We start from the raw sequence: 23274 nt of genomic DNA, 5'->3' as shown, positions 1-23274 counted from the left end.
GAATGACTCTACGCCCATGCTTTCAATTGAAATATCTCGACAAGTGCAAGCTACCTAGGTAAACAAGAAACAAAAAGCAGAAATAAAAGACACTCACATACACGCCGTATATGTTTTATATTACACAAGTGGCTTGGGCTTGATTCAAGATTTCTTTCCATCCAAGGCATTACCTCAGCAATGGTGTGGGACTTGGTACAATGCACTAGCTACAAAATGCGATTTAATCCCTGCCGCCAAGTATGAATCATAATGGTTCATGTACTACCGCATATGAATCAAAGCCTCATAGCACAAAGCCTCGAAGTCCGCAATGCAGAATAGGGGTCGCAGGCGAGATCTGCCAGAAATTCTCCAAACTCCAAAAATCCGAGTGTGTTGTGCTCGCTGTCCAACATATGAATCATTTTCACTCACTTGCTATTCATCATGATACTCGAGATATGAAGTCGTAAGAAAGACTTGAATATAGTGGGATATATAGAAGCTCAATATCAATATCCGTTGTAGATAGAGATGAATACATAGACAATGAATCACACTCGAATTGACTTAAAATAATGCATCTTTGTATACCGAGTAGGGATCGTAGGGCTTGTGGTATGTATGTCAAAAACCTAAGCCTTCATCCATATGCCAATCCAAGATGACAACTACGTTCCCTCTTCCGACAATCAAATTCTGCTGTCCCGCAGGGGACAAAACACGCATGAGGAGAAGAATGAGCCGACATCGTCTGAGACATGAGAAAAAAAGCAATCTCGTTTTTTGTTGGACTAATAGAAACCTCGAAAATACACTGCCTGACCTTGCTAACCTTTCGCACCTCTCCCAGAGTTCAATTGCAACATGCTCCTTAACGCGGCCGCCTCCGCCTCCTGACGGGCTAGACGAAGTCGTAAATCGTCGCGTTCATCCTTCACGCCCTGAAGTTCCATCTCCAGCTCGGTGATCCGATCAATTCGCTTCTGCCGATACTTGCGAGCCGCAACGTTGTTGCGTTGGCGTTTGAGAGCAGTAATTGGGTCCACCGGAGGCGAGCGACGACTCTTAGGAGTCTGGCCTTGACTGGATGAAGCCCCAGGAGATTTGGGCATAGGTGGTGAATAGGAAGGATCGGAAGGTCCTGTATCTGACCCCGATCCTGGAGCGCTGTGAATGTTGAGGGGTTGGTTAAATTGAAAATCCAGATTAGGTTCAAAGCCAGGTAGTATCCCTGAAGCTGCGGTGGTTTGTTAGTGAGAATACTGGATGTGATGGAATAGGGGGTAAAAGTACCATCTAACTGTCCGTTGCGCATGTTATTCTCGAAAACAAGTGGATCACCTGCTCCGTCTAATCCGGAGAGGGACCAGTCTACTTCATTAATGTTGCCGCCAGTATCCAAACCCAGGGACCAGTCTTGAACTGGGGGGATCATTGAACCCCCGAATGAACGGAAGAGATCTGCTGGCCCTAAGGCAGAACTCGTCCAATCATCGTAATTATGTTGGTTTGAATAGTCGAGCTCCCTGGCGTGCTGCTGGGTGGTACTCGACGGTCTGGCTTGGGCCGAACCAGTGTGACGTGCTGATGACTGACATGATGAAATGTTAAGATTCCTTTGTATATGTTGGTTGTTTATTGTATAAACGCCGTTCCTCTAATGAACGGCGGCGCTTGACGTCCCAAAATAAGGTTGGGAAAGAAGATGAAGTTGAAGAGGGGAAAGTTTCCGCGACTTTCTGGACTCCGGCCTTCAGCTGCTTTATGTCGTGCCAGATGTGCGGATCTAATCTGACAAAGTAATCCGTGATTGGTCCGTGCATCTTATCCTTCCCGTCTTTATCCTTTAAATTTCCCAATCAGTTGCAAGGGTTTAGTAAGATACAACTCCAAACCCACGTTACACCACAGCCACACAGCCCCAATCAGTTGTGGTGGCAGTAAACTTACCCGCATCTATGCGAATATCGAGGCGGTCAAAAAGTTGTGACTTACTTCTACTGCATTTGCTCAGCCCCACTATCGCCATTTCATACATGCATACTTCGTACAACTAGCATACCAATGACTTGGAATCCCCGTCCACGATGATCAACGCAGTTCTGGTCTTCAACGGCCAGGGCCAGCCTAGGCTGACCAAGTTCTATACTCAGCTGGTATGACTACCATCTACAATCTCACCTCACACCGGAACACTTGCGACCTGAATTCAACCTTGGTCACTTGAGCGATTCAGCCTATCTTAAACACACGAACATGCATTGACTGTAATCGTACCACAGGAAACAAGCATCCAGCAGAGACTGATCTCGGAGATCTTCACTCTCGTCTCGAACCGAGCAGATGGTGCCTGCAACTTCCTCCCTTTACCCCCACTCCTCGCCGCATCAGGGACCTCCCAATCCGCCTCAGAGCCTCACAACGACGTGCCCTCGCTCGTGACGTACCGGCACTACGCAACGCTATACTTCATCGTGATATCGACCTCGACAGAATCGCCTCTGGCCCTACTCGACCTAATCCAAGTGTACGTGGAGTCGCTAGACAAGCTGTTCGAGAACGTGTGCGAGCTGGACCTGATCTTCAACTTCGAGACCCTGCATGCGGCACTCAGCGAGATGATAGTTGGTGGCGTCGTCATCGAAACGAATCTCGACCGCATTGTCTCTGGTGTGCGCGCCCAGGGCACCGTTGCGAAGAGACCCGTCAACGAGGCTAGGGGTTCCGGGTTGGCCGGCGGTCTGGGCATGGGTGGTAACTTCGTCTGGCCTAGTCGGTGATATCTCGTGAACGTGTGTGTGTGTACTTACTTAGATACATACATATTATGTTACCCAGCAGTAGATGCTCAGGTAATTAACCGAAAAGGTGTCTGGAGTTTTGTGGTTACGGGTACGGATAAGCATCGAGGAGGGATAGCATCGTCTTTTAATGGAGATTCGTCTATACAGGTGCGAATGAAATATCAATTGGGTATTTTCCCACCTCTATAACTCCACATGCGATCATGAGACGTGAGACTCGTATTGTACATATTATATTTGCTTGCGGTTCGTGATCGCTTCTATATCGGGAGTTCGCCTTTGGTGTCTCTGCTCGGGCGTGAGGGCACCGAAGAAATCCCAGAACCTGTCCCTGATCTAGATGCATATGTTAGATCGTATGGTAACCAAATGGTAGTAGTCATGGTGCGGGGTTTTGACATACCCCTTGGAATGGATTATTCTCTTGTTCCCAGTCCATGAATAAAACGGTATAAATCAGGACGGCTGTAGTAGATGCCATGTTAATTTGCGCCCTCTGCCATATCAAGCGATTCGGTAATCTTGACACTTACAAATCATACTAAACAACTGTGCCAGTTTTATGAATTTATCCCATCGCGGCCGCACAGTTGCAAGCTTCAGTCTCCGTTTATATCGCCGTTCGAATCGGAATTGGTCTTTTTCGGAAAGCTTGGTGAAGTCTGGAGGCCAGACCTTCTTCAGCTTATACGGTCCGGTGCTAGCCGATTTCAAAGCTGTTGAAGCCGTGTTCCTCAGCAAGGAAGATGTGGCCTTCTCGGCCGTCCTGCGTACTAGTGTCGGAAACATGATGGGCTGTTGTCGTCGCTTTCCGGTCGACTAAGTTAAGTCGCATCGCAACGAAATTCCATCTTTGACCGGGACACATTTTCTAGGGTGTTGTGGCTTGACTGGCCTACACAGCCTCGCGAAATTTACCAGCCACACCGTTAGTCTCTTTACTCCTTATGTAATGCTCCCTCCCTTTCTCCCATGCTGCTGAAGATGTTCAACTCTACCTAGACAACTATCATACATACTTGTACTCGATGCATTACGAACATCCTATATGTTGGTTCCGATTCTTTGGGCATTTCTTCACTGAGTTCTCTATCACATAATTCTATTTTAGGAATACCTATGAATTGACGCTGGGGATACGATGAGAAAAGGGGAAAGTGTAGCTACAGTACTGACGCTACTGTCCTAGACAACTAGGCGGTCCCTATTTCGTTATAGGGGGTGCCTACTAATCGTATAATATTTGGCTTCCTTACTATTCATATGAATTTGGAACATTCCGCATCTACCGTTGGGTGTGGGCTTTGCTCCAGCTATTGGGCTGATATACGAGAGGCTGTACGATGCGAACTTGATCTATGGGTACTTCAGGATCCTTCGGTTCCGCAACAACACCGCTCATCCATTATTCTACCAAGGTTCGAAGTTATTCAATATTTCAGCATCTCGTTAGAGGCAAAGAGAGAGGCCATGGATGTGGACGTAGCATGACTTCTGACGAGCCCTGAGCTGGAAAGGCCAGCGGTCTGTCAGGAACCAGACCAATCATATCCTATAGGAGTCCCGAATACCAATGGACGGAATATGTTCCACCGGGACCCCGTACCACAATGGAGGAGAAGATGCGGCTCCTTTTCCCCGGGACAATTAATAATCTCAGTCTCGGAAAGCCCCTATCATTTCCTGACATGTTGACCAAGTATTAGGTAATTCATTCGATCGCTGCAATGGCCTCTATACGTAAGCACGTTTCTAATTAATGGAGCCCAGAAAAAATAGAGCTGGTTTATAACGTCGAATGTTTTTATGGCTTATTGAAACTCGAATTTCGTGGAGTCGACTTGGCCAAGCTGGGCCGGAAACTGGGAAGTCATCGACGTCATATTCCCACCTAAGAAACCTGTAAGCGCTGCGTGATATTTACCTTGAAGACCATATGCGCGTTCCATATAGGTGGATTAACCGAGAATAAATCTCATAGTGAATTTGAAGAGACCACAGCAGGCATATATCACACCTTCTACCAGTCTCCTGCCATGAATTTTAATTAATCCGATTATTCTGGTATAATATTGGTCACTTGTTCCTGATCACGGGTTGACTGAGTTACATAATCCTACACCTGTGTCTTAGGGTTAGCTTTGGAGAATTGTGCTATCAGAGAGTCATCCAAATTAGGGCTTCATGGCTTCATGTCTTACATCTGTACGTAAGACGACTGCTTAATAAAGAATAAAACTGGTAGCGCCCCATGAGTATATTCTCGAGTGCCGGTGAAGCTCACGTAAGTATCACATAAGATCCGCCAATCAGGATTCAAGTATAGCTTGGTATTTCAGTTCTGATTGGTGAACTTGCTTTTGCTTGCCGAGTTGCGTTCATGGCGATAGCTTCTCCTGATGACGAAAGTATAGCTCCGTAGTGTCGCGACTATATTCAAAGTTGAAAGGTTTAATAGTCTCAATTAGTAAGGTTGTTGGCATTCATAAGTGGCAAACTCTTGTATAATAGTTCGTAACAAAGGTTTTCGTAATTGTTCTTGGCATTAGCTGACCTATTCTCATCATTCGTGTATGTGGTTTCTTCGCTGTTTCACTCGACGTCGCATACTCTTATAAGGAAAGTTTTCAGAATATCTATACTCGTATTTTCTTGACAGGTTACATGGCGCATGCAAGAGGATGCAATAGAGAGAAAGAATGGTGTTGAGCTTCGTAATGGTGTGTCAAACTGACGGGTGGTGCGCCAATCAGCGATTTGGCGTTCGATAGCTTTATTCTTCCTTGCCGGAATCTTTTCTATTTTTGCATTCCTGCAAGTCGAAAGCATCGATGTGTTCGATGTAACCAATGCAGGTTGCAGTTGCAGTTACCAGTTGCAGCCCCTCCCCCCTGCTGCAATACTTGCTGCAATAGCTGCAGTAGCATGACGTATGCTTTCTTTCATAGAAGCACAAACAAGGAAAAGCTACCCGTACCAACCTGGATCCGACCTGTCTTATCACTTCCGTCCTCATGTCATCCACGTTTTCTTCGTGACCTTTGTTTTGCGCTGTGTCTCTTCTCTACTTCTCTACCACTCGGCTAGACTTCTCAATTGAGACTTAAATGCTTAATTGAGATTTCTAGGTTGCAGCCGTTGTTAGAGTTGCCAGGTCCTCTTCGTGGAAGTGAGCTAACTGGATATTAACTCCTGACTAAAGTTGTCCGCTTGGGACGACCTAGAGTGGACCATAAGGCCGATTCCGCCAACCCGCCAATTCAATTAATGTATTGAAATGTATACAGTACAATACAGTGTAATAGCGTACAGTTTTATACATATTCCACACAGTGCCCTGAATCTTACAGTAGATCATAGCGCTATAGGACGCTGAAAGCCCTGTAACTTATAGGCTTTATAGCGCATTAGCTCCTTATAACTTATAGGTGGTTTTTTAGGTATGTAAAAAGCCCTAAAGCTAGCGCTATAGCCTTCTAAGATTTTTGTTAATATTTTAACTTATTCGAAACGAATTAAATTAATTGATTGATCTGATTCAATCGATTGATTTGATGCAATTGAATGCGTATTAATAGGTAGGTAGGTAAATAAAGACATACGTTTAATAGTTCAAAACGAGGGGTGTCACGTGACACGCGCTGAGCCTTATTAAGCTATACGCTATAACCCCTATAAATTACAGGGGCTTTCAGCGCCTTGTAGCGCTATGACCCACTGTAAGATTCAGGATACAGTGTGGAATACGTATCAGACTGTACGTTTGTATACTGTATTATACTGTATACATTTCAATACATTAATCGAATTGGCGGGTTGGCGGATTTGTTCTTATGGTCCGCCGTCCGACCATGCAAGGCTAGATGAGATTTGGCCGAGACGGGATCGCCACCTGGGCACACTAAGCTGATCCGCCGCAACACATGGGTTTTTTTTCTCCTCTTCGAAATTCGAAAATTTCTAGATCGGATAGGGTTTCAATAGATTACCCAGTACCTCCTCATCTTATGATAAGATATAGTTATCCCTAGGTATGTAAAGTACCTACTAGCTGCTAGTATGGTAATCTCGTCAGCCAAGTCTAGTGTTTCTGATGTTTCTGAAAACGGAAGATTCCGTTCTGCAGCGCTGGGGCGATGTTTGTTTGGATTGAGCATGAGAGCAGTGTCTCGTTTCAGAAGATTCCCTGTGTGTCGCAAAAGCGATTACCAACCTCTTTCGTCACGGCGTCACATCCACTGTAAGTAGTAAAGGGTAGGTAATAATAGGTAAAGTACCATAGTAGGACTTTGTAGGAGGTTATGTATGGATGACCGATAGGATTGCATGCGGCGACATGACCTGCGTGGGATAAGGGAAATCTTGTTTCTTCTCCCCCGTCCCAGTCGTCCCAGTCGTCCCAGTCGCCCTACTCTACCTATGTAGTAGCCCCTGTACATAGTCCCAGATAACGCAACCCACCGAACTTGGGGCCGCGTCGTCGCATCGCGATCCACATATCCTTGCTTCTCTAGAGTATCTACCCTTCACAAAGTACTTTCACTTCCCTGGCTTGATCCACACACCATCTTGATTCTTTGAACACGCCATGGTCGTGTCCTGGCTTTTTATTCTAAACTTTGCCTTATCTAGACTCCTTGCCCGTCATCCTATTGTTCACCCACGCCATGTTACCATCTATTGGTGCCTTGTTTAAACTGCTAAACCTTCGTATTAGTAGCTCCCCCTACCTGATTTGCTCTGCATATTAGCTACCATTCATACTTTGAGCAACAAGTCAGACCTCTCCAGCTATTACTATTATTCCTCTTTCCCATGAGCTGCTAGCAGCTAGATAGCTTTGCATTGCATTGCTTCAGCTGTCTTATTATCTTATCCTCATAAATTCGACGTGGAAAATAAAAAGCTGCGCATCGAACTCGAATGATACTATCGCCATTACAAACGAACCATTCGCATAACTAGCTACGATGCGATTAGCCGGCGTAATTATCGCCGCAGCTCTACCAGTCGCCCTTGCTGCTCAACAAAGAGTTTTGGCCCACAAGACAAGCATGAAGATTGAGGATGCGCCTGGATCGATGGGTAAGTTGGACTGCCTTTATTCGATATGAGGAAAATTGTAGCTGATCGTGTTTGACAGCTTCTACGCCCGTTATGGTCAACTCTACAGACTCACTTGCGCGGCCACCGAAACCGTTAACGACTGTCGCTGCAGAGAAGCCGGCATTAGAAGCTTCTGTAATGGGTCTGATCGTCTTTTCGGCTGCCGGACTGTATCTATTATGAGTTGGGAAGGACTATCGACTATTGTTGCATTTTCACCGGCGTTGGCGGTCTGGCGGACGAAATCATGAATGTCGTGGGGGGCATGATCGGGCATGATTTAGCATTGTTTCAGAGGCTTGACGGCGTTCTGGCTGAGGTCTTGGCATTTTGCATTTGGATATACCCATCGGATGGCTGCATTTGCTTTCAATGCTTTCAATACCACCGCCATCAATCCTTTCGGATCTAATCAAATCCGACTAATATACCTGGATTGTGATCCTACTGATTCCTCCCGTCTTATTCTAACAGTGCATTCAATGTCTTAAATTCGGGTTGCGTCTGGCCGCATCTTGAGTTCTACGCGAGATCGGCGCTGCCGGAGCTCCGTATCTTTTCCCACCACCTGCATCCGTCTCTTGGCCCGGAAATCTTCAGTTCTAATACATATCCACTTGCGATGGATAGCACTAATCGTCACTACATAACAGCAGTTTGATGCGAGAATATGTATCGCTACCTTATCTTTACCGTCGCATCCCTAGTGAGCTAGAAGCGATGCAACTTCACGAGGTGACGCGTACCTGGTCGAGGCCCTTGCGCCATTATCGATTTGCCGATGGCTCGGCACTTAGTGTCTTTACGCTCGCTCTAAACCGCGTCGCATGGTCTTATATCTTTGTTCCTCTTTAAATTGCGAATGTTCAAGCGACGACAGTGACCTGATTCTCAGCAGGTCCAGGCGCTGAAGGGTCGGAATCGGGCTTCGGCAGATTGTCCTGTATGACATTATTAATATGAATATGCACTAGGAGAATGGAATCTTGATGAGACGAACAAGATCATATATTACCCGAATCATCAGACTGCAACTTGGACAAACTGCAATATCTGTTTCCTCATCTTGAAGATCCATGAGCGCAATTTCGAAGCGATCGCCACAGGGGCAGGGATAGTGATAGATTTGTAGTGTCTCATCGTAGGTCATGTCTTCGATCTCGACCTCGTCGTAGACTGCGATTTCTTCGTCGTCTGCCATAATGAATGTTTCTAAGCCGGAAATGTGCTAGGATAGACGAAATATCGCAACGAGTGACTGAATGGTAGAATGGTTGAATCTTGAATGTTGTGCATAAGCCGCCACCTTAAAGAAAATTATCTTTCATAAATCAAGACCCCGCGCTCAACTCCAAATCGGATAGGAGCGGTCTTTGATTTATGCAAGGCCTAACTATGAACCCCACGGTACCCACACCCTTTTAAGCCACATTGATTCTGAGTTTTATGTAAGCTACCAAGCCACCAAATCGGATGGAGACAGCCACTTCAGATGCTGACCATCGGCACCGCCTAGACAGGAATCACATGCAACAAAGACGTCACCAATAAGACAATGTATTTGTACGGTAAGCTTCGGTATTGGTCGCAACCGCCGAGGGACGTTATGTAACATGGGATTCTTCCATCCTCCAACTCCAAATCCAACTCCAGAAAGACAGCCTCAATTCATCGCAACCATGTAATTACGATAATTGCCAATTGTATAATATAGTTTCAATCTATTGATCCATTATTTTCCTACCTCATGGGCCGAGTTTTCGTTCTGTTAGCTTTGGGGTAAACAAGCGTTGGAATCCAAGCTATTCATATCCGATCCCTTCGCAATTGTCGACTCGTTTCCGCCGAAACTGCGATCGGAACCATGGCGGTGCAGTCTAAGCTCGTTTTCCCCGATCGGTCCCTTAAGAGCATCGTCGCTCAATTGACACATCTATACGTCGAGAACCGAACCCGAATCTCCCGCGTAGTATACCTTACTCTCCTCGTTGCCCTCGTGAACCGCGTTCGACATGCCATCTCCGAGCAGAAAGCCGCGTCTGCGCGCGAAGCTGCTAAGCGAAAATCAGGGACGACTTCGAGCGATGGCACTGAGGTGACGAAAAAGAAGAAGGTGGAGCTAAATCGCGAGTTCTTCAAGGCCTTGTTAAGGCTGCTGAAGATAGTTGTCCCTGGCGTGCGAAGCAAGGAGACTCGGTTGCTCATTAGTCACAGCTTCTTCCTAGTCGTACGGACGCTTATAAGCTTGAAAGTTGCCGAGATGGACGGCGCGATTGTGAAAGCCCTCGTAAAAGGAAGTGGGAAGGAATTTCTTACTAGAATCGTCTGGTGGATGTTGATTGCGGTCCCCGCGACCTTTACAAATTCCATGGTAAGATATTGGATTCGATGTCTGCTAACTGCTGAATGAGATGATATTAATTATACGACTATAGTTATCATATCACCAAGCCGAATTGTCGCTTAGATACCGAACACGGTTAACCCAGTTTATCCATGACAAATACCTATCCCAACTCACATTCTACGGCATCTCTGCGCTAGACGACCGGATAAAGAACCCGGATCAGCTCATCGCAGTTGACGTCGCGAAGTTTTCAAATAGCTTAGCTGAGCTATATAGTAATTTAGCTAAGCCTATATTAGACATGGTAAGAGATATGCGCATTGTTGTATGTGTTTTATAATGCTAACAATAGCTGCATAGACTATTTATACATGGTCGCTGTCGAAGAGTGTTGGTGGCGAAGGCGTCATGTTCATGTCTTTACTCGTTCAGCTCTCAGCTCACCTTATGCGTGCTTTAACACCTCCCTTTGGGAAATACGTTGCAGACGAAGCAAGACTCGAGGGGGAATTCCGATTTCAACATTCGAGACTCATCGACCATAGTGAGGAAGTGGCTCTTTACCATGGTCACGAAGCGGAAAAGGATACGCTCGACAAGGGCTACTTCACGCTAATCAAGCATGTGAATTACATCTTGCGTCGGAGATTTTACCATGGAGTCATGGAGGATTTCGTCATCAAATATTTCTGGGGCGCTCTTGGCCTTCTGCTTTGCAGCGTGCCCGTCTTTTTCAAGCTGCCCAACCAATTAGGCGGTGCGACCGCCAACATGGGTGATCGAACGGAAATGTTCGTTACGAATAGGCGAATGTTGCTCAGCGCATCCGACGCATTTGGCCGTGTCATGTTTTCTTATCGGGAGATCATGGAGTTAGCTGGTTATACGTCACGTGTCGCGTCGTTGCTGGAAGTTATGGACGATATTCAGGCTGGGCGTTTTGAGAAGAAACTCGTCTCCAGTTCGGGCATTGAGGACAATGAAGCCGTGCTGAAAGGTAGAGGGAAGGTGGTGGAGAGTAAGGACATCGAATTCATCGACGTACCAATCATCTCTCCCAACGGAGACGTCCTAGTCAAGAAGCTCTCGTTTTCACTCAAGCACGGCGAGCACCTTCTCGTCGTTGGCCCGAACGGCTGTGGAAAATCAAGTCTTTTCCGAATTTTGGGTGGTCTATGGCCTGTGTACGGTGGTACTGTATATAAGCCACCATTCACGGACATCTTCTATATCCCCCAACGACCATACCTATCGCGCGGCAGTCTTCGTCAACAGATTACTTACCCGGATAGCCTTCGAACCGTTCGCGCGCGCGGCGTAACTGATTCCCAACTGCTCGACATTCTGAAGATTCTCTCTTTAGAACATCTTGTTGATCTTTATCCAGAAGGCTGGGATGCAGAGGCCGAATGGCGTGACGTTCTCTCGGGTGGCCTACAACAGCGCGTGGCCATGGCTCGTCTATTCTACCATAAGCCGAGGTATGCGATTCTGGACGAATGCACGAGTAGCGTGACGCTTGAGACCGAGAAGGTCATGTACGATAATGCGAAGGCCTTGGGAATCACGTTGATGACTGTGAGTCACAGGCGAAGTCTCTGGAAGTACCATAGTAGGATTCTACAATTCGATGGACAGGGGCACTTCGTATTTACGAAGCTTGACGCCGAGAGGAGGTTGAAGCTTGAAGACGAGAAGGAGGACTTGGAGGTTTTACTCCGGCAGGTGCCGGATATCGAAAGAAGAATTGGCGAGTTGACCGCCGGATGAGGGCCGGAGAAACGTATTCGAATAGATTAGGATGCATAAGGACAATTGACGAATCAGGGACATGCTCAATGTTGTATAGTATGTAGAAGATGTATATAACCTAACTAGCCGCAATGCTAAAAGCCGTTAACACGCGATAGTATACACACTAGCCTCCGGACACCGGCACTGGGGCGTCGCGGAAAACGTGGAATTAGTCAATGCCGGTCTTAAAAAGCTTAGCCTGCGCGGCATTTTAAAAATGGCCTATGAGCTCTCGTGCAATTGGGAAGACAATCCGACAATCCGTCCACTTCTGCAATCAACCCTGCCTGTCTAATCCACTTTGCTTGGCCTTTTTGAGCCTCATTAACCTCATTAGGGGTAGCTTAAGTGTCCGGTGGTAGGGGCTCGTCGGGTCGATCGCGAGATCCTCACGCGACAAACCTGTTTATTGGGATTTTTGGGGTTTTTGACATCTGCGGATCTTGGGGATTATCTTGTTATCTCGTGTTACGGAAGACATCATTGGTGATACGGAAGGGTGAACTCGGGTTACCGAGATGGGAATTCTAAATATTCCGATGGTTTTTCATTCGAAGGAGGATTTTCCCTATCTTAACTAACTCGATGGAAGGTATGGATGGTACTGTATGTATGTATGCTTTACAAAGATGTACGTAATGTTTCATAAACCGGTTGTATCTGCCGAGATCAACCTTCGACCCAGGACGTAGTATCCACTGGGACCCAGAGAAGGGCCGGATGCTAACTCTGTAGATCTTGTGGTCGTCGTCGCCTCGTCCCTTCCGATAACAATAACCCCTGGATTGGATAACGTCTACTTTCCCCCCCACACCCTCGGCTGCGATGGCCGCCACGATGCGAAATTTCTGCGGTCCGCCTGCTCGCCCTATATCCCGCCATGTCACGCTGTTCCCAGACGCTTCTAACCTTTTCCGAAGACCGAAATCGCCTGTCCTGGACCATCCGGTCCCCAGTATTATTTATGTTCTCCAGAACCCTCTTCCTTGTTATCCCGTGGGGACTCCGCAACTTCGTATGCCCATGCTCTCCCAAAACCGGGGGTAGGTAGGGGATGACTAAATGACGAACCTTTACATGGGCTCAACGGGTACCGTGCCTGGCTAATAAAGGGCGACCTTTTTAACATCTAACCCTAATAATACATAACTCTTCACCTACTTTCGCCTACCTAACCTATTAACTTATCTTACCTAGTTTTCTGGCTGTTCTTTTTATCCCGTACCTATGATCTTACCTTAATATCATCATAGAATAAAGAACATATAATAATGGGCTCTAAGAAATACTTTGGCCTCCAAGGCCACGCCCTAAGTAGGCTGCAGACCGCTCTCATCGTCGCCCCGTCCTTCATCCTTTTCGGGTACAACCAAGCCGGCATCGGTGGTTTAATAACGGAGGAGGATTGGGTTAAGACGTTCCCCGAGATCGACACGGTGAACGCGACGAAAGCCGTTAAGAGCCAGAGGACGACACTCCAGGGTTTCGTTGTTGCGGTATTTGTTATTGGTGCCCTCTTCGGTTCGCTGTCTTGCTCGTACTCTGGAGATCGGTTCGGTCGTCGTAATGTCATCTTCTTCGCCGCTATATGCACGCTAATCGGCGAGATCCTCGAGGCCTCCGCATTTGGGCTGCCGCAGTTCATCGTCGGTCGTGTCATCACCGGATTGGGGGTTGGTCAACTGAGCTCTCTTGTCCCTGTCTGGCAGTCTGAGACGAGCGGTGCCAAGAATCGGGGCAGACATGTGGTGTTGGATGGACTGTTCATTTGTCTAGGCTATGTCCTCGAATCGTGGATCGACCTAGGCTTCTTCGAACTGCACCACGGACCGGCGACTTGGCGTGTACCGATTGCCATCGCGGCCATCTTCTCGATCATCCTGTCGTCGTCGATTTACATGTTCCCTGAATCTCCCCGATGGCTGTTGATGGTGAACCGGGGTGATCAGGCCCGTGACAGTCTCGCTGTGCTACGAGGGCTGCCCCAGGACTCCGAGGAGGTGCAAGCTGAGATTGCGGGTATCGAACACAGCCTCGAGATAACGGCGGCTGGGGGCGCGAAACTGAGCCATCTCCTTAAGATGGGTGAGGACAAACTAGCATACCGGTTTGGGCTTTGTATCTTACTGCAGTTTTACCAGCAGATGTCGTAAGTAGCGGACCCCTCTATCCCTCTACCCCTCCACCTTGTTTGGAGATATACCTAGGTTCTGCGGATTGGAAGGCGAACAAGACTAACATGCTGCACAGTGGAAGCAACCTAATCAGCGTATATGCCCCAATCCTCTTCCAAGAGAACCTCGGTCTAAGTAGTGAGATGTCGCGAGTACTGTCGGCCGGTGCCCTGACGTGGAAATTCCTCTCGTCGTTCCTAGCCTTCGTGGCCATCGACAGATTCGGCCGTCGCGCAGTCTTCATCGTCAGCGGTGTCGGCATGTCGTGCTGCATGGTGGCGCTCGCCGTCGCGACTTCGTTCCCAACATCGAACCGTTCTTCCCAGATCGCAGCTGGCTGTTTCATTTATCTGTACAATATGTTCGTGCCGATCGGGTTCCTCGGCGCCAATTTCTTGTACTGTACTGAAGTCGCGCCGCTGCGTCTAAGAATGGCTATGAGTTCGATTTCGACTGCCAATCATTGGGCTTGGTATGTTCTTCACTTGATCCTTTATTTGTTTTATCATCCTTCCCCTCGAGTCGTGAGTATGCTAATATAAGAAATTTGCAGGAATTTCCTCGTCGCAATGGTGACGCCGATAGCTATCTACAGCATCGGGTGGCAGTACTACATCGTATTCGCGACAATCGCGGCGTGCGTACCGGTTTCCGTCTACTTCCTGTTCCCGGAGACGATGGGCCGTAGCCTTGAGGAGATCGATCTCGTATTCAAGCGGTCGCCGTCCGCCTGGGCCACCGTTCAATTCGAGAAGAGTCACCGCGGCATCAATCTCATTGCCGAACCCGAGGGCAAAGGCGATATGGAGGCTAAGCACGAGCACGTGGACTTGTGAATGTGATTGCAAGTCGCGTGGGAGTGGTTCTTCCTTGCCTAAGGTTTATAAATGGAAGTTCCGAAAGGGGACTACGTACCTTAGGTATTGGCGAAGCGTTGGTGTTGTAGCATCAATACGAACAAAATAAATAAAGTAAAAATAAACAAACTAAAGCATCATGGGTATATGAGATACGGATACACTTGGAAACAAACGCTTTTTACATAGCCCTGCATAGACATGGGAAATAGAGATACCCAGCCAATTCTTGGTTAGAGGCTTGCTCAAACTGACGTCCGGATAGAGTATCATGTGCCGCGTGTCGTCTGCCGTCAGCTTATGCTAGAATCGTAACTTGAAGATGTTCGTCACCGTTGTCGTGCGTGTTATTGGCATTCGACGAATAGGCAATTATTTTGTTACCTGGTATTCCAACCCACGAGGGTCTGTCAAGCTATCGTCAATGTAGGCCACCAGTCTGTCACCACATGTTTGCCGGGGCTCTTTTGTGGGACCAACGAAATGCATAGCCTATATTTTGAATTGAGTGCAATCAAAGAGTTGAGAATTTACCTGCCAGCCCACCAAGGGCCTAGGCACCTAAATATATTTTCATCTAGAGACTTCCATGACGCGAGTGATGCATGTTTTAGTTGAGAGTGGCCATACAGATTTCCCATGCAAGCGAAGATATGGTATTGCGAGCGAACTAGTGATGTAATTTAAGATGAGAGGCGTATCTGAACTACGGTCGGCGAGCCCGAGGCGCCCGAGCTGCCGGAGGCAACCTCATTCTAGACCTATTAACGACTTCGGATAGGCTGATCTCCGGTTACAATTCATGTCAATGAGCTTGATAGATCGGAAAAGAAATGATTTTTAGGCCCGCATGCCCGTGTGCCCGTGTGCCTGTGTGGCGAAATAGTGAGGACAGATATGTTTGATTTAATTAGACGAGAGTTGTCAGATGTTGCGATGAGTGAGTAATGAGACATTGTGTTGGAGATGTGGAACGTGCTTTATGTGGTTATCAAGATGACTAATTGATGAATAACCCTGCTTATATAATTATACTACTTTCTTATGCGCATAAATATGCATATACACACTTCATTATTCAGTTAGATAAGTGTTTGCATTTCTTAGCGATTAGCGCCCCGAAGCAAGCCGCTAATTAGTGCTTGTTTAGTGGAGAAAGCGTTTTAACGGTGTCTGATTTGAGCAACAGCATCTCGAAATGTCAAATTCAACACCTAGACCTCATGCCCTCAGCCAGCTCAGCCCCGAAGATGACGCATACTTGTTTTATGCTTGCCTTGACCGCGCGATAGGCGGTAGCATAACTCATTTCATTTGAGAAATCAGATTATATGAAGACCCGTGGTAACTTATTTCAGCCCTATATTTGTCGTTAGCTTGCTTCGAGTTCGGCTTGAAGGGATATCAAACGGATTATCCCTGCCCGACTCAACATTTATATTTAGATTCAACCCAACTCTATCGTCAAACCTTGAATCGTCACCATACCTACCAGGTATTCTTCCTCTACACGAAGTGGCGCGATCGAATAAACTTTACTGGATTCTCGGTATCTGGCGTATTCCTACGACTTCAGGGGCAGCGTCGGCATTTAATTCTTCATCCCTGTCAATCGCATCCATCGTGACAGGGTAATCCGTACTTTCAGACGAGACTTTTTATGAACTGATATATTCACATTTTAGACGTTTATATAGCTAAATAAGACGAAATTTAGAAACAAATATGGAGGAACATGTTGAGGCTCGTTCGTTAGCCTCTCTCAACTATCTAGCAGCCAATCCGCCCCAGTATCCGAAAAAGCCAAATGAGGAAAAACAAGACCCGATCATTCTGTACATCTCAAGAGTACCCGGCACAAGGGGTAAGATTTTCATAACATATCATCGAAACACTTAGAAATCTTGAAATCTTAATCTAACGTCTATTTTAGATATTATCCTTTCAACTTTGAAGCCCCAGGTCAAAAGTGTGACGGCTGAGGATGTAGCTAGCTCGCTGTATTATGTTCATTTAAACGTACCTGAGGATGATGTCCTTATACCTCCTGGCCAGACTAAGCCTCCGTCTCCTAGAACGAGCGGAGAGAGTTCAAGGTCAGGGAATCAGATTCATAGGAAACCAGTACCGGGAACCTCAAGTCTTGCCTCCTCGAGGATAGATGAAAATGCGCCACCGCCATCCATCAACGAGAACCCGGGTAACACCGGCCAAGCCCCGCTCCCACTGCGGAAGCCCGTTCCTCAACCTGCACCAGCTCCTTTATCTGAACGACCGCCAGCCTCTCAATTCGTATCTCCGCCAAATCTTCCTCCAAGGAAACTTGTAGGACCTAGGTCAATTGGTTCGGAATCACCCGAGAGAAATCTACCACTGCCACCAATTTATGATCAGCCACCCGAATACCCCATGAGACCAAGCATGGATGTACCTTCATTACCACCACGACCTAGCGAGCTTGAAGATCCGTTTACCGGCTACGGCCGATCGCCCTCACCTAAATCACCTACCAAACGCCCTTTCACACCCTTCTCACTGACTCTCATAAGACGAGATCCAAGCTCGGGCCAGCAATGGAACGTCGGAAAAGTAGCATCATTCCAACTCGAGAACCCCGAACTCATCAACGATGAAAAACACCGTCAACCCTCTCCTTCAATCATGATACACCTAGAAACCTCCGGCTACGCCAAGTTTCGGGGCATGCCTACTCACCAGACACCAGCGGACTTGCGGGAAATAAGAGCGAGTCTAGATCTGCGCCGTCCCGGTAGCGCATCCTCCTCCGCGAAGTTCCCCCAAATACCCGATCTCAACCCCCCGGTCCCGGTTACTGCCTCCAACGCTTTTGAGCGACAGGTCGTAATGGCGTATTCTAAGTCCTTCGGCGCAGCCATCCGCGAGAAATTCCACCATAGAAGCACGTCGGAAGAAGAGCGCTCGCCCCCACCCATTTTCACAACCAGACCGAGCCGCCATGGCAGCGTGGGCTCGATAGGGTCGTATGGCGGGGACTTCGACGGCGGCGAAGCTCCCGTGATCACGCAGCCCGCGCCGGGCCTGAAGCCGCGCGGATACATGTTCAAGAGCCCGTGGGGCGGGCGATGCGAGTTCGTCACTGGAAACGCCGGGCGTAGTCTTAAGTGCAGACACGTGCTACCGAATTACACCGGCGCGGTGTTCAACCCGCTTGTAGATGGACAAGAGGCCGGGCATCACGGACATAAGCCGAAGGGGCAGCCGATTAGCGAGTTGAGGTTCAATCTTCCTAGCAGCGAATTATTTACTGAGAAGAGGTCTACGGAGGGGGGAGCTAGGACAAGGGATCAACTGCAGACACAATTCAACAAGGTGTTGCAGAAGGCGCACGGACACGACTACTACGACGATGACGACGACGACTGGCACCTCGATCTCAGTCTAGGCCGCGAGAAGGCGGGGGGCGGGAATAGGGGCAAGAGGGCGAAGATGGGGAAGCTGATCGTGTTTGACGATGGCCTGAAGATGCTGGACCTGGTTGTCGCGGCGAATGTGGGGGTCTGGTGGACCGCGTGGGAACGCACGTATGATGTCGACCGCGATTTGGTCAGTGAGATCAGGTAAACACACTTATTTACATTATACCGTTGTGTTACGTCGTTTATTCGAGAGAGAGCTTGTGAAGCGTTGCTAAAATGCTGGGCGTGGGGGGTAGACGGCGTTGTTGTAGATTCGTTCACGCACATGTCCATCGACGCGCTGGTGGGAAGGGGAGGGGGATGGGGGAGAGTGTGGCGGTGGAAAGCGGTCGGTGAGGATTGAGATAGGCGAGAGAGGAGGTGTTACATACCTACGCATACGCATACGCATGGATCGGCTTGCATGAGATACCAAAAGCGTGCCTAAGATCGGCGATTTCAAGGTGCTTAAAAGGGGTGAGCGTCGTGTTTAAGAATCAGATATCACATCGAAATTTATTTTATGTTTATAAAATTGTTGGGGAGAAATCTGCCTTCAGTTTGGCGCCACTTCCGAGAGACGTCTCAACAACCTCGTTCCCTCTTTCCGATTCGCCGTTTGTCGCCCTACACCCCTTTTTCTTCGTACATCTACTTGGAAGCCAGATCCTATGTCCGCGCTTTATTATTGACTCGATAAGTTTCTAACTTGGAGCTGAATATAACTACTTAGGTACTGCTCAATATGTGGCTAAGGCTGAGAGGTGCCCCACTTACTGTTGGATTGACAGATGACTGTCATAGGTAGCATAGGCAATAACTATTGAGTACCAGGTGGGTAGAGTCCTTCTGCCGTCCTCTCAGCTAATGTTGGGCGCCGAACCTGGACATATATGCCCAACGGACCTAATACAATAAGGACAACCTTCTCCCCTTATCAAGGCTTCCAGCAGTCCGACAATTCGTGGTTTCCGTGACGCCAGATAGAGGACTAGCTATCTCCCTAAACGGCCGTAATATTATTACTTCTAGAAGGAATGCTGTTTTGATTCAAGAGAAGGTTAGCTCACACATCCGGTAAACGACCAGCTTCCCCTCAAGCATTCTTCGGCTAACATTAAGCATAGTTCAAGATGGGTATAAGCCACAGCGTCTACATGGCAAATGGCAGCGGCCAAGATATCTATGTCATGGCTTCGCTCAACCCAGAGTGGGCCATCGTCGACTTCATCGTGGACATAGGCCTGTTATACGTTGGCGTCGAAGAAATAAAGGGCGTTGTCATGGCCGCTGAACTACCCGAAACGCTAGCTACTTTCCGGGATCTCTACGAATTTCTAAACATCGCCCGGAAACTTATTATGGGGATGATAGCCGCAGGGACTCGACCCGGCGAGGCTGCTATGGCCCTGCTAGATGCATTTAAAAAGACGTCTATCCGCATTCCCTACGATGAGTACAAGGATGTGGAGAGGGATAGCATCTTGAGCATTTATCTTAGTGCCGATGGGGTTGCTAGTTTGGTAGGGGCTGAGAATGTATCGGTGATGGTGATGAGTGGTGATGGGAAACAACTTGCGATGTGGGATACCAATGCGGATCACTCGTGGATTGCGACTAAAGATGGGAAAATCGTGAGGTCTAAGTACGGGACAATTTGGCAGCAGGATCCTGCGGAAGGCTCTGTCGAGTGGTCAGTTATTAAGAAGTAGAGCTTTCTGGGTATAGGTATCACTATAGTCAATAATTAATATCTACTTCATAGGTACTTTCCAATCTTTGACTTTATCTTTTCACCATGATGGTCATTTTGGTACCGTCTAGAGTCTTGTAGTCACCGTTTCTTCCTTGTAGATGAGGAGATATGTACTATCTCCAAGGTTAACGGGGAAGTTGGCAAATTCGATCAATAGCGTGAGGAACTATTAGTGCCTTGCATACGCGCTTGATGGCCTCAGTCTATCCTCTGGAGACAGTAACTTCTTGAGCGGTATCACGCCGAAGAACATCGCTATTCCCGGTGCTTTAGACACCCACCTAAGCTCTATATTTGCAGATCGCGCCCTCATTGTTACTCGGATATAGGTAGTATCTAGGGGGTACGATCCATGCGGCCTCGATGTCGAAGGAGCCTGAAAGGAGGGGTGCTTGATGATCTTCGATGATCTTGAGGGTCGGAGAGATGGAGCTAAGAAGATGGGATGTGGTCCGCTCCTATTTTGCGTGTTGGAGTGGTTTCTTCATCTTGTCGGGACGTGGGGGTAGGTTGTGCCGCTTGAGGGCCTTGTTATTGGTTTGCAGGGGACCGAAAATTAGCGGCTGGGGTTATGGAATGCGAATTTTTATAGGCGGTTTCTTGGTTATATTGATGTAAGATCGACAGGCCGGGAACCTTCTATCTTGTCCGAGCTTGATTCGCGACCCGGGTGATTGAGGTGGTTAGGGTAGTGGAGCGTCTGCATCGTGTTCTCCATGCGAGATAATAGGTGCTGAAGGTGGCTGAATCAAAGAGGGGATCTGAGAAAAAGAACTGTTTTGGGATTTTCAGCTACCTACCTACATCCCTATAATTTGTATTGTGGTGGCGAGGTAGCGCCACCACGTATCCAAGCCCAATTATTTTGGAGCTGATCAGTTCACATGCATAGGAGACACAAACTGGAGGCTACTTTTCACAAAGAGCTTTGAGAGAAATTTGGGAATCAGCAGTTACCGAGGTTTAATGATAAATAAATGGAGAATAAAATTCACTTAAGGAACTTTGCAGTCTTATAATCATCTTTTACATACCCCTATACTCCCCTAAACTCGGAAATCATAAAGTGGTGGGTTACGCCTATTGATCCACCTTGTCAACGCCATTCCAAAGACCCGATAGCTTTAAGCTAGCCCCTTCCAAGCTGTCTGGACCAGAGTAGAAAAAGGGTCTTCAGAGATCACATCAAAAGACTCGAGATTTGGCGCCATTTCCTTTACCACCCGGGCAGCACGGACAGCTTGGTCATTCGTGCCGTCAGGTGTAGGCGGCACTAACTTTCCAAGAACGAGCTCCTGTAGTGCCGGAAGGGACACGCCGGTTCCTTCAAGATTGTGCAAAGCATAAGATCCCCATAGTTCGCAGTTCGTCATTACTCCGCCGCACGTTTGGCTAAGTTCGACGAGTGCCGCTTCCGACAACGAGCACTGGAATGCCAGCCGCAAGACTTTGAGGTTAGGCAGGGCTTGGGTGATCTTGGCAAAGTGGTCGGTTCCCAGTCCAGTAACTCGGATATGATCACCCGATATTTCCATGTGCTGCAGATGGGTGAGCGCCTGTGCGAGATGGACAAGGTTGGCAGGATCGATAGACGCGTGCACCGTCTCTGAATATTGCAATTTGAGGGCACTCAAGTTTGAAGCATAGGTGGATATGTCCCGAAGGAAGGTATCCAATGATGAAGAATGGACATCCTTACTAAGGATAGTGGCATCGAGATCGGAAAGTTGTCGTAGATGGGGTAGAAGACCGCAGAGTCCCTCAAGATGGACGGTGCAAACGAGCTCATTGAGACAAGGAAAGAGTTGTGCTTCACCACACTTCTTGAGCTGCTGAGATTTGGCGAAGGATACAAGCTCGGGAGTTACTGTGTATGTGAATCTAAGGGACTGTAAATTTGGAAGTGTAGAGAGAGCGACAAAGACGTCGTCAGTAATGGCCCGATCCATGCCGTACATGATTGACAGTCGCTTTAGGGCATTCGCACCGCTGAGGAAGCGAATGAATCCATCTGGAGAGATCAAGTTGCGTGGGTTATCAATCAGAAGCTCTTCGAGCCCTGGAGAAGACTCCTGGTTCCAACGCGATTAGCAGACGAAGTAATTTTTGACATACAACAAACAAATACTTACCTGAAGTGTCTTCAGAAATGCATCAGAAATAGGACCACCGAAGAAAGAGAATTCTTTCAGAGCCGGTTGGAGATATGGTTTGAGTGAGTCCTCATCATTCTGGTCCGATGCATCAAGTACAAGACGTTCTAGGGCTGGAAACTTGCTGCCTCTGAAAGCGACATGATGCACGGAATCATCGCCTGCAAACTCTAAGCTGCGGGTTCCTTCAACACGAAGTTGAAATTGTTGTGGATCTCGTTCCGCCAACAGGGCGAGATCAGAAATAGAAGTGTTGTCTTCTGCCATGATAACTCGTGGTGTCTTAGAATTTGATGTAAGTTGCAAAGAATCCATACAGGAAATATATGTAAGGTGGGAACTGTTCCTTAACGGTTCCAAGATTTGGAAACGTGACAGCAAAAGGAATCATTCCTTGATCATTACAAATTTTGGAACCGTGCCAAGATTAAAAACTGTTACAAGAAAATGTAATTCCTTATCTCTTTATTTTATTAAATTATACGTATTTATTTATTTATATAATATTATTTATTTGTTTTAATTTATTATTTTTATTTATTTATTTATTAAAGTTATTAAATTTAATCAATAATTTTTACTAATTTCGAACCTTATAAATTTAATTTTTTATTTATTGTGGAAGCTAAGGATATACCATTACACTATTTACGCGTTACATCCATAATCTATAGTATTAACCTTAGCGCTAAATTCTTAAATATGGTCAACACTAAAAGTTCAAGTAATTTAAACTTTGGTACGCTGCAAGATTCTGGTGCGCTTCAAGATTCTGGTACGCTTCAATATTCTGGTACGCCTGGCACGCTTGTTGATTTTGCTACGCTTCTTACGCTTTTTGATATTTAGGAACCATTACGG

General features: G+C 47.3%; 10 protein-coding genes across 10 annotated transcripts; 6 read left to right on the top strand and 4 right to left on the bottom strand.

Moving 5' to 3' along the window:
• Positions 1-452: 452 nt before the first annotated feature.
• On the bottom strand, positions 453-1716 carry GGS22DRAFT_163828 (uncharacterized protein). The gene is made up of 2 exons (XM_047961436.1): positions 1279-1716; positions 453-1222 (listed from the first exon to the last, which is right to left on the bottom strand). The coding sequence occupies exons 1-2, from the start codon at positions 1418-1420 to the stop codon at positions 813-815; spliced, it is 552 nt and encodes a 183-aa protein (XP_047818413.1). The 5' UTR covers positions 1421-1716; the 3' UTR covers positions 453-812.
• Positions 1717-2072: 356 nt separating this feature from the next.
• GGS22DRAFT_188785 (AP complex, mu/sigma subunit) lies at positions 2073-2765 on the top strand (the record flags this gene model as incomplete). The annotated part of the gene is made up of 2 exons (XM_047964761.1): positions 2073-2141; positions 2268-2765. 2 exons carry the CDS (start codon positions 2073-2075, stop codon positions 2763-2765), a joined length of 567 nt encoding a protein of 188 aa, XP_047818412.1.
• Positions 2766-2877: 112 nt separating this feature from the next.
• Positions 2878-3614, bottom strand: GGS22DRAFT_144272 (uncharacterized protein). Its single transcript, XM_047958832.1, has 3 exons — positions 3323-3614; positions 3193-3254; positions 2878-3125 (listed from the first exon to the last, which is right to left on the bottom strand). The coding sequence occupies exons 1-3, from the start codon at positions 3576-3578 to the stop codon at positions 3021-3023; spliced, it is 423 nt and encodes a 140-aa protein (XP_047818411.1). The 5' UTR covers positions 3579-3614; the 3' UTR covers positions 2878-3020.
• Positions 3615-7565: 3951 nt separating this feature from the next.
• GGS22DRAFT_144249 (uncharacterized protein) lies at positions 7566-8317 on the top strand. Its single transcript, XM_047958831.1, has 2 exons — positions 7566-7874; positions 7933-8317. Exons 1-2 carry the CDS (start codon positions 7760-7762, stop codon positions 8076-8078), a joined length of 261 nt encoding a protein of 86 aa, XP_047818410.1. The 5' UTR covers positions 7566-7759; the 3' UTR covers positions 8079-8317.
• A 444-nt stretch (positions 8318-8761) lies between these two features.
• Positions 8762-9096, bottom strand: GGS22DRAFT_188782 (zf-CSL-domain-containing protein; the record flags this gene model as incomplete). Its single annotated transcript, XM_047964760.1, has 2 exons — positions 8762-8836; positions 8941-9096. 2 exons carry the CDS (start codon positions 9094-9096, stop codon positions 8762-8764), a joined length of 231 nt encoding a protein of 76 aa, XP_047818409.1.
• A 407-nt stretch (positions 9097-9503) lies between these two features.
• Positions 9504-12153, top strand: GGS22DRAFT_163822 (ABC transporter transmembrane region 2). The gene is made up of 3 exons (XM_047961435.1): positions 9504-10266; positions 10331-10546; positions 10603-12153. Exons 1-3 carry the CDS (start codon positions 9760-9762, stop codon positions 12010-12012), a joined length of 2133 nt encoding a protein of 710 aa, XP_047818408.1. The 5' UTR covers positions 9504-9759; the 3' UTR covers positions 12013-12153.
• Positions 12154-13307: 1154 nt separating this feature from the next.
• On the top strand, positions 13308-15046 carry GGS22DRAFT_188780 (general substrate transporter; the record flags this gene model as incomplete). The annotated part of the gene is made up of 3 exons (XM_047964759.1): positions 13308-14185; positions 14287-14682; positions 14764-15046. 3 exons carry the CDS (start codon positions 13308-13310, stop codon positions 15044-15046), a joined length of 1557 nt encoding a protein of 518 aa, XP_047818407.1.
• Positions 15047-16792: 1746 nt separating this feature from the next.
• GGS22DRAFT_179942 (uncharacterized protein) lies at positions 16793-18670 on the top strand (the record flags this gene model as incomplete). The annotated part of the gene is made up of 2 exons (XM_047963722.1): positions 16793-16931; positions 17001-18670. 2 exons carry the CDS (start codon positions 16793-16795, stop codon positions 18668-18670), a joined length of 1809 nt encoding a protein of 602 aa, XP_047818406.1.
• Positions 18671-19396: 726 nt separating this feature from the next.
• GGS22DRAFT_144192 (uncharacterized protein) lies at positions 19397-20297 on the top strand. The gene is made up of 2 exons (XM_047958829.1): positions 19397-19581; positions 19632-20297. The coding sequence occupies exon 2, from the start codon at positions 19638-19640 to the stop codon at positions 20214-20216; it is 579 nt and encodes a 192-aa protein (XP_047818405.1). The 5' UTR covers positions 19397-19581; positions 19632-19637; the 3' UTR covers positions 20217-20297.
• A 901-nt stretch (positions 20298-21198) lies between these two features.
• On the bottom strand, positions 21199-22897 carry GGS22DRAFT_163814 (uncharacterized protein). Its single transcript, XM_047961434.1, has 2 exons — positions 22393-22897; positions 21199-22332 (listed from the first exon to the last, which is right to left on the bottom strand). The coding sequence occupies exons 1-2, from the start codon at positions 22726-22728 to the stop codon at positions 21385-21387; spliced, it is 1284 nt and encodes a 427-aa protein (XP_047818404.1). The 5' UTR covers positions 22729-22897; the 3' UTR covers positions 21199-21384.
• Between the last annotated feature and the right edge of the window lie 377 nt (positions 22898-23274).

Source organism: Annulohypoxylon maeteangense (assembly GCF_022496945.1).
Source record: "Annulohypoxylon maeteangense strain CBS 123835 unplaced genomic scaffold GGS22scaffold_9, whole genome shotgun sequence".
Classification (NCBI taxonomy): Eukaryota; Fungi; Ascomycota; class Sordariomycetes; order Xylariales; family Hypoxylaceae; genus Annulohypoxylon; species Annulohypoxylon maeteangense.
Note: the sequence above shows the minus strand (reverse complement) of the source record. Positions and strands in the feature narration are given on the sequence as shown.

Coding starts and splice junctions, on each gene's coding strand:
- GGS22DRAFT_163828 (XM_047961436.1), bottom strand. CDS start 1,420: ATGATCCCCCCAGTTCAAGACTGGTCCCTGGGTTTGGATACTGGCGGC. Junction 1,223..1,278: donor GCGCAACGGACAGTTAGATG/GTACTTTTACCC, acceptor AAACCACCGCAG/CTTCAGGGATACTACCTGGC.
- GGS22DRAFT_144272 (XM_047958832.1), bottom strand. CDS start 3,578: ATGTTTCCGACACTAGTACGCAGGACGGCCGAGAAGGCCACATCTTCC. Junction 3,255..3,322: donor ACAGTTGTTTAGTATGATTT/GTAAGTGTCAAG, acceptor CATCTACTACAG/CCGTCCTGATTTATACCGTT. Junction 3,126..3,192: donor AGAATAATCCATTCCAAGGG/GTATGTCAAAAC, acceptor ATATGCATCTAG/ATCAGGGACAGGTTCTGGGA.
- GGS22DRAFT_144249 (XM_047958831.1), top strand. CDS start 7,760: ATGCGATTAGCCGGCGTAATTATCGCCGCAGCTCTACCAGTCGCCCTT. Junction 7,875..7,932: donor GGATGCGCCTGGATCGATGG/GTAAGTTGGACT, acceptor CGTGTTTGACAG/CTTCTACGCCCGTTATGGTC.
- GGS22DRAFT_163822 (XM_047961435.1), top strand. CDS start 9,760: ATGGCGGTGCAGTCTAAGCTCGTTTTCCCCGATCGGTCCCTTAAGAGC. Junction 10,267..10,330: donor CGACCTTTACAAATTCCATG/GTAAGATATTGG, acceptor ATACGACTATAG/TTATCATATCACCAAGCCGA. Junction 10,547..10,602: donor CTAAGCCTATATTAGACATG/GTAAGAGATATG, acceptor ATAGCTGCATAG/ACTATTTATACATGGTCGCT.
- GGS22DRAFT_144192 (XM_047958829.1), top strand. CDS start 19,638: ATGGGTATAAGCCACAGCGTCTACATGGCAAATGGCAGCGGCCAAGAT.
- GGS22DRAFT_163814 (XM_047961434.1), bottom strand. CDS start 22,728: ATGGATTCTTTGCAACTTACATCAAATTCTAAGACACCACGAGTTATC. Junction 22,333..22,392: donor CATTTCTGAAGACACTTCAG/GTAAGTATTTGT, acceptor CGTTGGAACCAG/GAGTCTTCTCCAGGGCTCGA.